Source organism: Aquarana catesbeiana, linkage group LG11, assembly GCF_042186555.1.
Source record: "Aquarana catesbeiana isolate 2022-GZ linkage group LG11, ASM4218655v1, whole genome shotgun sequence".
NCBI classification, from domain to species: domain Eukaryota; kingdom Metazoa; phylum Chordata; class Amphibia; order Anura; family Ranidae; genus Aquarana; species Aquarana catesbeiana.
The window spans coordinates 79,857,207-79,873,432 of record NC_133334.1 but is presented as its reverse complement, the minus strand read 5'-3'; the positions used below and the strand labels follow the sequence as shown (position 1 = coordinate 79,873,432).

Genomic DNA, 16,226 nt, shown 5'->3' with positions numbered 1-16,226 from the left:
TGGTCATAGACTGCAGACATACTACAGAAGATGGTCAGAGACTGCAGATATGATACAAGAAATGGTCAGAGACTGCAGACATGATAAAGATGGTCAGAGACTGCAGACATGATACATAAGATGGTCAGAGACTGCAGACATGATACAAGAAATGGTCAGAGACTGCAAACATGATACAGAAGATGGTCAGAGGCTGCAGTTATGATAAAAGAGATGGTCAGAGACTGCAAACATAGTCCAAGAGATGGTCAGAGACTGCAAACATAGTCCAAGAGATGGTCAGAGACTGCAGACATAGTCCAAGAGATGGTCAGAGACTGCAGACATAGTACAAGAGATGGTCAGAGACTGCATAAATCGTGCAAGAGGTGGTCAGAGACTGCAGACATAGTGCAAGAGATGGTCAGAGACTGCAGACATAGTACATGAGATGATCAGAGACTGCAGACATAGTACAAGAAATGGTCAGAGACTGCAGACATACTTCAAAAGATGGCCAGGGACTGCACACATGATACAAGAGATTGTCAGAGTCTGCAGACATGATACATAAGAAGGTCAGAGACTGCAGACATGATACATTAGATGGTCAGAGACTGCAGACATGATACATAAGATGGCCAGAGACTGCAAACATGATACAGAAGATGGTCAGAGGCTGCAGTTATGATAAAAGAGATGGTCAGAGACTGCAAACATAGTACAAGAGATGGTCAGAGACTGCAGACATAGTACAAGAGATGGTCAGAGACTGCATATATAGTACAAGAGATGATCAGAGACTGCAGACATGATACAAGAAATTGTCAGAGACTGCAAACATACTACATAAGATGGTCAGAGACTGCAGACATAATAAAAGAGATGGTCAGAGACTGCAGACATGATACATAAGATGGTCAGAGACTGCCAACATGATACAAGAAATGGTCAGGGATTGCAAACATGCTACAGAAGATGGTCAGAGGCTGCAGTTATGATACAAGAGATGGTCAGAGACTGCATATAGTACAAGAGATGATCAGAGACTGCAGACATGATACAAGAAATTGTCAGAGACTGCAAACATACTACAGGAGATGGTCAGAGACTGCAGATATGATACAAGAAATGGTGGGAGACTGCCCGATCAATGCCGCCTTACCAGTGCCCATCAGTGCAGCCTGATGTGGGGGGTCAGCTGTGTCAGAGTCTCTCACCTCAGCGATGTCAGCTCAGGCGCTTTGGGTCTGGTATGGACTTTAAGGGGAACTCCACACCAAAATGTAAAATATAATTAACGTGGGGCCCCCAAAATCCATACCATACCCTTATCTGTGCATGCAACCTGGTGGTCAGGATAGGGGGGATAAGCGAACACCCTCCCCTTCTGAACCGTACCAGGCCACATGCCCCAAACAAGGGCCAGGGCCTCTTCCCGACAACCCTGGTCGGTGGTTGTCGGTCTGCGGGCAGGGGGTTTATCAGAATTTAACAAGGGGGCTCCCAGATCCTGCCCCCTATGTGAATAGGTATGGGGTACATCGTACCCCTACCCGTTCACCGCAAAAAGCAGTGAACAAAAAAAAGCAGTAAAAAAATCAATAGCCGGTTTTTGACAAGTCCTTTATTTAAAATAGCTCCGAGCTGTCTTCCTACCTGAGCCGTCTTCTCCAGATGCTGTCTCTCCCTCCTCCATCCTCTCCCCGAGCTGTATTCTCCCAGAGTCGTCTCTCCTGCCGCCGCCATCTTCTCCATCTGCTGTGTTCTTCCGCACCGCCGGTTACCCACTAATAAAAAAAAGCCGTTCTTCTGTGTCGGTCTTCCCCCGCTGTGTTGTCATCCGCTGTGTGGCGTCTCTTATATAGCCATGGAGCAGACTCTCTGGGTGACGTTATCGGATGGCCACAGAAGACTGCCACAGAAGAAGAGATGTTTTTTTTTATTAGCGGGTAACCGGCTGCGCAGAAGAATACATCAGCGGGAGAAGACGGTGGCTGCAGGAGAGACAGCTCGGGGAGAAGAAACATCAAACACTAGTAAATGTATTTTTTGTGTATAAATGTGCTATGCCCAATAGGCTGGTGGTCAGCACTTCTGCCTTGTAAAATTCAGGCTTTGAAGAACTCATGGGTTCAAATTCCACAGAGAGATACTAAAAGATTGAGTTGGTGAAAAAAAGGCAAATGACTATTAGCCAATTAGCTAAAGCAGCATATGCTGAAAATAGGTGAATGCCAATTAGCCAATGCATTTTAATTTGGCTGATTCTATTAAATTAACTCTTCAAATGCATGCAATGGTATGTAAGTATTCAATAATATTATGGTGTGAAATTCCAAACACCACACACTATCTAACGGCAGTTTACATTTCTTTGTTTATTTTAATTCGCTTGTGCACTGAAAAAATAAACACAGCTGATTGATGGTAGGTTGGCTGGTATTTAAACTTGAACTTGAACCGTGAGTGTTGTGGAGACATCTGAGCAGACCACTAAGCCATTGTGCTAAGTACAAGACCCGCATAATAGTGTAGTATGATTAAAGAATGAACATAAATAATTACCACTTTATAGTCACCTAAATTAAAAATAAAAAACAACATACAACAAATAGGTAACCTAAATGTTTAACACATGTAACTTTACAGAATAGCGGACATTACTATGTAATAATCATTCATAACTGCATTCGTTAGCAAAAGAAGGAAAAAAAACTAGGAATACTAATTGCAATATACATCAATAGATGCACACGAGGTAGAGCACATCTCACATAAAAATGTTTCTTTCACATGCATGGATCGTGGTTACAGTGCATTTCTGTATAACAACTTGGTAGGAATTGGCATTTGGATATATGTGGAATCGCTAATTAGCACTGATTTCGATTTTACTAATGTTTGTGCACCGCTAATAGCGCTCTTTTTCATTCGCACATTCACCTGTTGAAATTTTATTTGGCTAAAATGGGCGCTATTATTTGCAATAGTGCCCAGTACTTCCTGGCGCTATAGTAAATGACCCCCTATGTGTGGCGGAAAACTAACACTGCACATCACCCTGAACACACCATCCCCACCGTGAAACGCGGTGGTGGCAGCATCATGTTGTGGGGATCCTTTTCTTCAGCAGGGACAGGAAAGCTGGTTAGAGTTGAAGGGAAGATGGATGGAGCCAAATACAGAGCAATCTTAAAAGAAAACCTGCTAGAGTCTGCAAAAAACTTGAGACTGGAGTGGAGGTTCACTTTCCAGCAGGAAAACGACCCTAAACATACAACTAAAGCTACAATGGAATGGTTTAGATGGAAGCATATTCATGTGTTAGAACAGCCCAGTCAAAGTCCAGACCTAATTTAAATTGAGAATCTGTTTTGAATTTTTGAAAACCGTTTATCATTTTCCTTCCACTTCACAATTATGTACCACTTTGTGTTGGTCTATCACATAAAATCCCAATAAAATACATTTACATTTTTGGTTGTAACATGACAACATGTGGAAAATCTCAAGGAGTATGAACACTTTTTCAAGGCACTGTATAACATTCCACACCACTCAACTGGTTACTCATGACAAAAGCTATATGGCTGCATCTCCTGCCAACTCCCCTGCACAAGTAACCCTTCATGGTGGCAAACTTTCTCCTCTTCATTTCCATTTTTAGTACAAGCCCTGTTCTTTTGATATGCTTTTATATGCACCCCTTTGTAGGAACTTCAAACCAGGCATTTATTAACTTAAGAACTTTTACTTAAACTTCTTGCAAATTACAACGTTAATGTGGCACGGTATCTCAAAGATCCTTCCATACACAGCTCTAATTTATCCTAACTTAGGCCGCCCAAATACCTCCTAGATAAGAACAGTCCTTTCATAAGAGTCCATATCCACCTCTCTGTACCCCGACTGGGTACCCCAAAAGGGAGGCCAAGTCCGCAATACAGTTTCACATGATGCAGCACTCCTTCTCTCTGTTTCCATGCTGTAACTCCATCTCTCACACAAGCTGATCACTTTTTATATGTCTCTTCATCAGGAGGCAGGGCTCTGCAGAAAACCTGGGGAAGTCTGGCTAGCAGCGTTAACCCTAGCTTCTCAGGCAGCACCATTTCCACCGGGAAACATTAACTAAGTAGTACCATTGGTACAGAAGAAAACACACTTAACTCCAGAAATACTGAACACAACCAACACTGTAATACCTCAGTAGGCACCTGCTTACAACCTTCCCTTGTGTGCCTCATTATTGGTCAATAAAGAGACCCATCACAAATATGGGCCAATAGAGGGGTACAGACTGTAGTAGGGGGCAAGGCAACTTCTTCTAGAAATTTGAGATTTGCACAACAGGGTGCCCTATTTAGGGGCTCACCGGGTCTCTCATTAATATAACAGAAGCCCCTATACATTTCTGGAGGTGCTTGCTATTTAACCACTTACCGCAAATCAACGTAGCTGTATGTCATTCCTTTGACGCTAAATACCGTTGTTATGGCAGCAGCTAGCTGCCATAACCCCGGTATTTTCAGAAACGGCGGGCAGTTCTCTTCAAGATAAAATTGGTCTCTGCAGCGGATTCACTGAAAGATTACTTTTAAGGGGGGTGGGAGAGGGCCCCTCCCTCGGCGCTCTGGTCATCTCTGGCGCTTACCGGAAGCCGTCGGTAGTGGCAAAGCCGATCGCGTCCTCTCCCCCGACAAGCCTGGAGCTGAGTGAGGGAAAAATGGCTCCCACTTGGCTCCATAACATTAGATGGTGGAAGCGATGTCAAACGTCACTTCCGTCCAATGGTCTTAAAGGGGAAATTGACATAAAATGACATTAGATTTTTTTTTTTATTGCATTTAAGTGTTAATATGAGATCTGAGGTGTTTTTGACACCAGATCTCACATTTAAGAGGTCCTGTCATGCTTTTTTTCTTTTACAAGGGATGTTTACATTCCTTGTAATAGGAATAAAAGTGAACCATTTTTTTTAAAAAGACAGTGTAAAAAAAATAAAAATAAAAAGTAAATTAAATAAGTAAAAAAAAATTTTTAAAGCGCCTCGTCCCGCCGAGCTCACGCGCAGAAGCATATGAAAATGGTGTTCAAACCACACATGTGAGGTATCATCGGGATCATTAGAGCAAGAGCAATAATTCTAGCAAAATACCTCCTCTGCAACTCAAAACTGGTAACCTGTAGAAATTTTTAAACGTCACCTATGGAGATTTTTAAGGGTCAAAGTTTGTCACCATTCCATGAGCGGGCGAAATTTTGAAGCATGACATGTTGGCTATCAATTTACTCGTTGTAACATTATCTTTAAATGTATATAAAAAAATTGGGCTAACTTTACTGTTGCCTTATTTTTTAACCACTTGCTTACTGGGCTCTTAAACCCCCCTCCTGCCCAGACCAATTTTCAGCTTTCAGCGCTGTCGCACTTTGAATGACAATTGCGCGGTCATACAACGCTGTACCCAAATTACATTTTTTATCATTTTTTTCCCACAAATAGAGCTTTCTTTTGGTGGTATTTAATCACAGCTAGGATTTTTATCTTTTGCTAAACAAACAAAAAAAAAATGGAAAATTTTGAAAAAAAAAATCATGTTTCATAGTTTGTTATAAAATTTTCCAATCAGGTAATTTTTCTCCTTCATTGATATGCGCTGATGAGGCGGCACTGGTGGGCAATGATAGGCTGCACTGATAGGCACGGATAGGCACAGTTATGGCGGCACTGATAGGCACAGTTATGGCGGCACTGATAGGCACAGTTAAGGCAGCACTGATGGGGACAGATAAGGCGGTACTGATGGGCACAGATAAGGCGGCACTGATGGCCATTGATGGGCGCTGATGGGTGGCACTGATGGGTGGCACTGATGGGTGGCACAGATGGGTGGCACTGATAGGTACCACTGATGGGGGGCACTGATGGGTGGCACTGATGGGTGGCACTGATGGGCGACACTGATGGGCACTGGTAGGTGACACTGATGGGCATGGATAGGTGGCACTGATGTGCAGCACTGTTGTTGCAGTGATGTGGGCGCTGATGGGTGGCACTGTGGGCGCTGATGGGTGGCACTGATGGGTGGCACTGATGGGTGGCACTGTGGGCACTGATGGGTGGCACTGTGGGCACTGATGGGTGGCACTAATGGATGGCACTGTGGGCACTGATGGGTGACGCTGGTGGGCACTGGTAGGCGGCACTGCTGCCTATTGCTGTGGGGGCAGATGATCAAGACTGATGTCCCGATCACGGCCGCCGGTGATCGGGTTTTTTTTCCTCCTCACGCTGTCAGCGCGAAGAGGAAAAATAGCCGATTACCGGCTCTGTTTACATCACATGATCAGCTGTCATTGGCTGACAGCTGATCATGTGATAAGGGGTCAGGACCGACCCCTTACTATGATCTGTGATCAGGCGAGTCTCAGTCTCACAGAGCGCGCAATAGACGTCGTCCCGGCAATGTAGATCCGCGCTGTTGCCGTCATTTGGCAATAGCGTGGATCTGAAGAGGTTAACTAAAAAAGTGTATTTTTTCCAAAAAAATTGCGCTTGTAAGACTGCTGTGCAAATACGGTGTGACAAAGTATTGCAACAACCGCCATTTTATTCTATAGGGTGTCTGAAAAAATATAAATAATGTTTGGGGGTTCTAAGTAATTTTCTAGCAAAAAAAAATGATTTTAACTTGTAAACAACAAGTGTCAAAAAGAGGCTCGGTCCTTAAGTGGTTAATGGAAATACAAGAATAGGGCATTTACTGTGAGTACAGGTTTTCCCTAACTTTCTCTCAGTTTACAGCTCTCAGAACATTGAAAGCCATTTAGAATACAATCAAATTCCTTCTCTGCTCTGACGTTTTCTATGGGTTACTGCACCTTTCATATCCCTCTTTACCTTATGAAAAGGACAAGTATGGCACAGTGTTAATTTTGACATCAAATTTTGATTTAATCTTAGTTATAGTCTTTTGACCAAAATGCCATTCGAGTTTTAGTCGTATTTTAGTCCTCTGAATTGTTTTAGTTTTAGTCGTATTTTAGTCGACTAAAATCTCCAGGAAATTTTAGTGTACTAAAATCTAATGGGTTTAGTTCAATTTGAATGCATTGTTTCTTTAGAATTGCCAAACATTATATACTCCTGAAGTAAAAAAACTAATAACATGTTATTATTTATAGTATTAAGGTTTGAACATGCACTACAGAGTACAGACACAGATTCAGCAATTGTGATATATAACGTCTTTATAAATAAAACCAAGTTTCATAAACAAACAAAAATATTGCTTTTTGACCAGCAGAAGTACAACTCGAACATATAAAAATCCCCAAAAACGGTAAACTCTATTGGCTGTAATGTCATTGCACATATTACCCGAATATATTAAGAACATTAAATATTAGTAAAAAATATAAGCCTTTTTCTTAACTTTTTTTTCTTTCAGCAGCTTAGTAGATGTGTCCTACATATTCTTTTGTGGTAGTGCAGTGTTCATTTTGATGTCTAATTTCAATTTTATTTTTGTCATAGTCTTTTGACTAAAATACCATTTTAGCTTTAGTTATATTTTAGTCTTTTGACTAAAGTGGCATTTTAGTTTTAGTCGTATTTTAGTCATCTGAATTGTTTTAGATTTAGTAGACTAAAATAGTATTATTTTAATTGACGAAAATATTTTAGTTAAGAAAAATATTTTAGTCGACGAAATTAACACTAGTATGGCGAAAGCCCTTTTGGTCATACTTCTCCTGTGGGTCACAGGCGTGCAATTAGTTCTGTACTACTGTGACTCAGGTTTAGCCAACAGGTTGACATCACAGAGGCTGTCCAGGCTCTGCAGGGATCCTGACAATATTGGGGCTCAGAGCCTGAGCCAGATGCCTGACTGACAGCTGGCTCAGGCTCTCAGCGTGCCACTGGGAGCCTGAGCTAGCTGCTCCCACCTCCCAGCACAATCCAGCACTCCAGTGTGTGCTAGAAGGGCAAAGCACAGAGTGGCTACTCACAGTCCTGGCTCTGTGTTAAGAGTGGATCCAAGAACTAACCAGCGGTCTTTGATTACTCAGTTCTCAGTGTGGAGCTGGTGGCAAACAGTTACAGTATTAGACAGATGCTGCATCCATCTATGTGAGTATGTAAGTTTGTTTTTTTGGATCTGGCAATTCTCTTTTAAAGGCTTTTATGACAGCATTAGTCAACTTCTGAAAAAGAAAAAAAAATCCTCCTGTAAGATATAATGTGCTAGACTTACATAGAAACAAAGCCACACAGGGGACATCTACATTGACAATCAGGGAACTGATCATCAGTGTCCTGATTATCAGTGCAGCCCCCACAGTGCCCACATGTGCTGCCAATCTGTACCCACAAGTGCTGCCTGTCAATGCCCATTAGTGATGCCTTTCATTGCTCATTAGTGATGGCTGTCAGTGCCACCTATCAGTGCCCATCAGGGCCATCTATGAGTGCCACCTCATCAGTGTCCCTCACTGCCGCCTATCAGTGCCCACCAGTGCAGCCTATCAGTGCCCACCAGTGCAGCCTATCAGTTCAGCCTCATCAGCGCACATCAACGAAGGAGAAAAATTACCTATTTAGACAATTTTTATAACAGAAATTGAGAAAAACTTTTTTTCTTCAAATTTTTTGGCCTTTTTTGGTTTTTTCATCAAAAAATAAAAACACAGTGGAGATTAAATACTACCAACAGAAAGCTCTATCTGTCTTAAAAAATAAAGTGTAGCACCCTGAAGTTTAGGCAGGGTTGCTATCAAATTTAATTGCCAGGCAATAGTGCCTTGGTCAATTGTTAGGAGATCAAGTGATTTCCCCCTAATTCTGAAATTGCTGCACCTCTCTCTTCTGTCACTAGGTGGCATGATAGCTGGTGACATTGGATAAGACAAGGGCATAGCACTGACAGATTATGATTGAATGGGGTATCTCAGCCAATTGGCAGGGGTTTCTTTAATTTGGGTGGAGTCAGGTGATCAGGGTTCTGTGCCACCTGGACAGCTGTCTGGGTGGACACAAGTTATACTGCCCCGGACTGCTAGGCCGGACCTCCGAGGCCTATCATGGGGCATCTGGCTGCTAGGCTATCCGCAGGCCTATCCAGAAGCAGGACAGCAGTGCAGGGTTGGGACTGCAGGCTTGTAGTCTAACCAGAAGTAGCGGTTTAGCCGAACGGGGAACCAGCTGTGGTCGGAGGTAGAAGGAGAAGCTGTCACCACTAAGGGACCATTCACCTTGTTACCGAAGATCACTGTGAGTAAGCTGAGGACAGTACCAGAGCAGACTTCTCATCAGCAGGGACGGTGTAGAAGTGGGAAAACATCAGCAAGTGCCAAGCCAGGGACCCAGCGGGACAGCAGAGGTGATGCTTGTGGAGGATCAGTGAGTGCCAAGCCAGGGACTTAGCGTGTCATTAGGGGTGACGCTTGAAAAGTATCTGTAAGTGCCAAGCCAGGGACCCAGCAGGGAAGCGGGGATGACGCTTGAGGAAGATAATGAGTGCTAACAGTGAAAGAGCTCAGGGGATCCAGTGGCTATTGTATCCGAAGTCTCGTGAAAGAGACTGGGAGTTCATTGAGTGAAGATCCACAGTGAGTGATTGTGGAGTAAGCAGAGAACTGTTCGTGTTGCAGATAGTTGAATATAATTGCCGTTAGTAACTACTACAAGATCGTTGCCATAGGAGACAGTGGTCCTACCTTTACAGAAGTCATGTCCAGCTGGAGGCCTTCACCTGTATAGCTGTCTTTCTATAGAAGTCTCTGTGTCTGCTAATTATCATTGCATCTACTTAAAGGTGTCCTGGCCCTAACCCTCTCTCCCCAGTTCTGTTCAATAGACAATAAATCTCTTTGCATTCTAAAAGTGTCTGGCACCTACCATTTCATCTTGCATTACACCCACCATGTGTTGCAACCCACTCCACACAGAAGGATGCCAGCTGTCCCTAACTCTGGAGGTCACCATTAGGCCCCAGGGGCCCCAGGATTTTGCTACAAAATGATAAAAATTTTGTTTGGGTACAGAGTTGCATGACTGCGCAATTGTGATTCAAAGTGTGACAGCTGAAAGCTGAAAATTGGCCTTAGCAGGAAGGAAGTGAAAGGGCCCAATAGGCAGGTGGTTAAGGTCTTGTTATTCCTTTCTTTTTTTAAGAAACAACATGTTATACTTTTCTGCTCTGTGCAATAGTTTTGCACAGAGCAGCCCCGATCTTCCTCTTCTGGGGTCCCCCGCTGGTGCTCCTGGCTCCTCCTGCCTTTGCATACCCCACTAACAAGTTACTTTCTAGGGCTGGTTCTTATGTGAGCTTGCTCCATCTATTGACACACACAGCATGGCTCAGGCCCCATCCCCGGTCACTCATAGCTGGATTTGATTGACAGCAGCAGGAGTCATTGGCTCCTGCTGCTCTCACTGAGTCCAGTGAGGAGGGAGAGATAGAGAGCCACTGCTCTCAGGCACAGCGCTGGTTCGAGATTTGGTTTAGGTAAGTATTTAGTGGGGGCTGCACCTGAAAGGTTTTTTACCTTGATGTAGAGCAGGGATCTTCAAACTACGGCCCTCCAGCTGTTGCGGAACTACAAGTCCCATGAGGCATTGTAAAACTCTGACATTCACAGACATGACTGGGAATGATGGGAATTGTAGTTCCTGAACAACTGGAGGACCATAGTTTGAGAACCCCTGATGTAGAGAATGCATTAAGGTAAAAAAAAACTTTTAGCCTTTACAATCACTTTAATGCAGTTATGTATTTTTTTACCTAATAAGTGGGGTAGCAATAGAGATTGAGAGTAGTGTCATTATATTTCTTTATGATGTAAGATTAGGGACACTTTAACTTGGTATCAGCCTCATGTCACCCTTTCCTCGTCAGGTGTAATGCAATGTTCATCTGCTGACAAGGAACATTCCGACAAAGTTTTGATGACCCTTCTATCGCTGCTCCTTCACGGTCCAGCTACAGACAGGAAGAGGCGACCAAGCTGTATTGCATAACTGCATTAGGGAAAAGTCAGGTCAGAAAAATGTCTGTATTGACTTGCAGAGCTTTGTAAATATCAGAACTGAATGAATAAAAATACAAATAGGCCATTTGTTTAAAGTTCAACTTTAAAGCGTTTGTATTGTCCGCTTGGCACTTTGTTACAATGTACAGTAGTAAGTGTACAGCTTGTATAACAGTGTAAATTAGCTGTCCCCTCAAAATAACTCAACACACAGCCATTACTGTCTAAACTGCTGGCAAAAAAAAATGAGTACACCCCTAAGTGAAAATGTCCAAATTGGGCCTAAAGTGTCAATATTTTGTGTGGCCACCATTATTTTCCAGCACTGCCTTAACCCTCTTGGGCATGGAGTTCACCAGAGCTTCACAGGTTGCCACTGGAGTCCTCTTCCACTTCTCCATGATGACATCACTGAGCTGGTGGATGTTAGAGAACTTACGCTCCTCCACCTTCTGTTTGAGGATACCCCACAGATGCTCAATAGGGTTTACTTATGGAGACATGCTTGGCCACTCCATCACCTTTACCCTCAGCTTCTTTAGCAAGGCAGTGGTCATCTTGGAGGTGTGTTTGGGATCGTTATGTTGGAATACTGCCCTGCGGCCCAGTCTCCAAAGTGAGGGGGATCATGCTCTGCTTCAGTATGTCACAGTACATGTTGGCATTCATGGTTACCTCAAGGAACTGTAGTTCCCCAGTTCCGGCAGCACTCATGCAGCCCCAGAACATAACACTCCCACCACCATGCTTAGACACACTTGTCTTTGTACTCCTTTCCTGGTTGCCACCACACAAGCTTGACACTATCTGAACCAAATAAGTTTATCTTGGTCTCATCAGACCACAGAACATGGTTCCAGTAATCCATGTCCTTAGTCTGCTTGTCTTCAGCAAACTGTTTGTGGGCTTTCTTGTGTATCATCTTTAGGAAAGGCTTCCTTCTGGGACGACAGCCAAGCAGACCAATTTGATTCAGTGTGTGCCGTATGGTCTGAGCACTATCAGGCTGACCCTCCACCCCTCTAACCTCTGCAGTAATGCTGGCAGCACTCATACACCTATTTCCCAAAGACAACCTCCGGATATGATGCTGAGCATGTGCACTCAACTTCTTTGGTCGACCATAGCAAGGCCTGTTCTGAGTGGAACCTGTCCTGTTAAACCGCTGTTAACGTTCTAAATGTTTATTTATGAATTATTAACCATAAGATATGAGGTTGGTTAAATAAGAGTTCTTATGACCAGAAGTGAAAGCTTTAATATAATAACATTTATTAAAGTAGCGTTTAAAGTCTACCTAATACACAGACAATATCTATAGTCGTAGCCTCCCTGGCGGTTTTCCCGAGTGTGGCTTGGGGTTAAAATTCAGGACCATTAGCGGTAACCCCGAGCCACACTCGGGATTACATCGCAGGATCCTGGTGTGGCTTTACTTACCTTGTCCCCGGGATCCTGCGATGTCCCCCGCTGTGTCTGCGGGCTCCGTCCTCTTCTGAAGCCTCTCCGTGCCAGGCTCTGTTCCCTGCGAGCGGTGCAACGCACGGGGGCGGAGCCTGGCGGCAAATTCAAAAAAGTGTAAAATCATAACACATACAGTACTGTAATCTTACAGATTACAGTACTGTATGAAATTATTTCACATCCCTTTTGTCCCCAGTGCTTTGTCCTATGCCCTGCATGCAGTTTTATGTTATATATACTGTTCTTTCTGCCTGGAAACTGGAGATTGTCCATAGCAACCAAAAAGTGTCCCTTTACATCAAAAGTGGCTTTAGACCAGCTAGAAAACAGTGATAGTAAATTAGAACACTTGCAGAATTGAGCGATAGTGAATCGCGGGGAAATTTATTTTATTATTTTTTTTTTTTTAATTATTTATTTTTATTTATTGTATTATAATTTATGTTTTTGTGTTTCAAACTTTATCATACCCGGGATATCTACTAGACTCTTGTTTGGACAGATTTAAGTGTGTTATTGTTAAGAATTACAGACCTACAATATAAAACGCCAAATTTACATGCAAAATAATTGTACCGCTTTCAGCACCTAAAATCCGAAATAATCATACCGCCAGGGAGGTTAAGGGAGAAAATATTAGGTTATAGTACAAGAAGACAAAGTATATTCATCACAATACAAATGGTAAACAAACATGACAAGCAGGTATACCTTTAAGTGCTGGGAGTTGCTCTGATAATTACCTATATTAATGTTCCTGGGCCCAGGTCAGTTTTCATCTCTCCCCCACTCTTTTTGGGATTCCTTCTTATAGGCCCATCTCTCATTGAATTGAATAGGGCCACTCTGATTGGGGTATTCTGTTAGCCCTCTACTCCCACCAGGCGTATCTCCTAATTTGGGCAACTTCCTCTTGTTGGGGTAACGAGCTAGTGATAAGTTGTTTGAAGAGGAATTAAGGTGAAGGTCATCACCTTCTCTTGAAAGGGGCACTTAACTTATGCATGGCATGAGCCAGGGCAAAACCTCCTTTCCTGAACAAATGAAAGAAATATTCTCATCCTCTCAAACACCCCTTTGAAATGGACAAATGGTTGATTAGCACGGAGGAACACAAAGGCCTTTATCGAGCTAATGAATTTGGCCCTGTAACAACTACACTTCAGATGGTATCTCTTCCTGGCTCTTTGAATATTAAATATAGGTAAACAGCCGATTGTCTCCACAGTGCTTCCTTCTCACATACTACAAGTAGCTGTTAAATGCATTAGCTCTTTTCAGGCAAATCCTGTCGCATATTTACATCTAGCTAAATTAACCCTTTACTGAAACCCTGTCACATACACACGACTTATTTCTTATCCAAAACTAATATATAAATATATATATATATATATATATATATATTTATATTCAAATATTCCCAGTTGCTACTGGAGATTCCACATAAACTTATAAGGCAACACCGCTGTATGGTCTTGGCCACCGTGCTGCAGCTATGTTTCAGGGTCTTTCAGGCTCAGAGAGTTCTTTGCCATGGGGTGCCATGTTGAACTTCCAGTGACAATGATGAGAGCGTGAGAACGATAACACCAAATGTAACACACCTGCTCCCCATTCACACCTGAGACCTTGTAACACTAATGAGTCACATGACACCGGGGAGGGAAAATGGCTAATTGGGCCAAATTTGGACATTTTCACTTAGGGGTGTACTTACTTTTGTTGCCAGCGGTATAGTCATTAATGGCTGTGTGTTGTGTTATTTTGAGGGGACAGCAAATTTACACTGTTATACAAGCTGTACACTCACTACTTTACATTGTAGCAAAGTGTCATTTCTTCAGTGTTGTCACATGAAAAGATATAATAAAATATGTACAAAAATGTAAGGGGTGTACTCACTTTTGTGAGATACTGTATGTTCTTAGAGATGCGATATGGATCAAATCGAATGGTCTTATATGTTTATAGCACTTTATGAATAAAGAATATATATTTTATGTATATCTATGTAGTACTCTATTAACCCCCTGTCACCTGCGCAACCAGTTTATGGTTTCCTTATTGTTTGCAAATATTTAAATCAGCTAGACGATGATTTGTGACTTGTTGCTATAAGCCACTGTTCTTTGTGCTTTATACTTTACTATTTTTGTTTCCTTATTACATTTATTGGAGTTAATTTGTGGGTCCCTTTTTCAGTCAAGAATTTTTTTTCTCCAGAAATGATATATTCCATTTGTCATGTGAACCATTTACCAAGACTTGATATGGTTCTATACGAAGGGGCAGTTTGGAGTTCTACACATGCTTTGCAGTAATGCACAATCCAAGAAACATGTTCCACTGGCTTCAGTTTTGATCTCCATTTGAAGTATTCCTGGTATTTCTGATCATTTTTGTCCAGTTCAAGCAGGTAGGAAGCCAGCTCTTTTGCACTGGAGAAGTCATCCACATGAATGAATGAATCAGGTGGAATAAATCTCTCATAGTTTTCTCGGGGTGGGCCAAGAACCACGGGGACACTTCCTGACCTAAATGCATTACTCCACAGTTTTTCTGTTATATAGTCTGTATGTATTGAGTTCTCAAAGGATAAGTAGAACTTATATTTAGCGATTACTGAATTTGTGTCCTCCCTGGCTAAAGGGAGATGTTGTCGACCATAAACATCTATTAGTATATAATTCTTTAAGTCGTTATAAAACTTGACCCGTCTCGAATTAGGATTCCAGTTACTGACAAGCCAAGCCACCAGATGAGACTTTTTTGGGATTGTATAATTAGCAGCAGCTTCATTCCGTTCTAACCATCCATAAGGAGTAAAGATATCAGAGTCACTGCGGTAGGACATAGTGAGGTTGATGAGTTTGTCCATGAAGTGCAGGTTTGGATTATGACTTGGAGATTCCAAAGTAAACCAAACCCAATATTGTCCTTCGGGCCTTGGCATCTGTGGCATCTGCTGTCTGGATCCACATACATCCCTGTGATGAAAAACGACTGCATTTGCTGTGTTATATAAGCTACGGTTGGCTGTGAGCAGGCACTTAGTACCAAAGGGTTTTGGACACTCTTCTAAAGGGAACTGGTAACCAAATGGCCACGTCCATAACAAGACAGTGAAATTCAATTCAGGCTTGGAGGGAGCTGCAGAATCTGTGCAGTTGGTGGTCATGATGGAAACCTCATTTCTGACATGTTTATTACTAATATGATTATAACTGAATAACATAAAGGCAACTAAAGTTTGGATGAGAAATATAGTAAAATAATGAGAACGTGATGACGACTGTTGTGCTGGCTTCATTATATACCTGAAAAAAAAATTGACAAAGACAAACCAGTTCAATATAAACAAATCTGAGAACCAAACACATTCAAAAAGGAAAAAGTCAGATTATAGCCAAGTGTCAGCTAAACTGACACTGATTTTAGATTTTGTTTTTATTTTTAGCTGACAAGTTGATTTGCATTCTGGAACTTCACTGTCTTTATATGCCCACCAGGTTTTCCAGATATGCTCAACTACAGTTGCCATTACAAAAGCCATGAGATAATGCTGATCTCCCACCAATGGTTAATTTACAATAAAGAAAATCTATGCAATGCAGACATAACGGAGAACTACTTTATTGTTTGGGGTCTTGTGGGAAGGGCAGGATCAGACAATTATAGGGAAACATTGCCATGAGAGACTCCAAGAGTTAGTGGTTGAGGTAACCTACCAATGCCATTCT

The 16,226-nt window shown here is 42.3% G+C and overlaps 1 protein-coding gene across 1 annotated transcript in view; it reads right to left on the bottom strand.

Moving 5' to 3' along the window:
• Window positions 1-7,212: 7,212 nt before the first annotated feature.
• LOC141112114 (4-galactosyl-N-acetylglucosaminide 3-alpha-L-fucosyltransferase FUT6-like) overlaps window positions 7,213-16,226 on the bottom strand; it is a 36,018-nt gene continuing 27,004 nt past the window's right edge. Inside the window, exon 2 of the mRNA XM_073604581.1 lies at window positions 7,213-15,803. Coding sequence (XP_073460682.1) covers window positions 14,729-15,796 — 1,068 coding nt within the window. The 5' untranslated portion in view covers window positions 15,797-15,803 and the 3' untranslated portion in view covers window positions 7,213-14,728. The remainder of the gene's footprint in view (window positions 15,804-16,226) is intronic.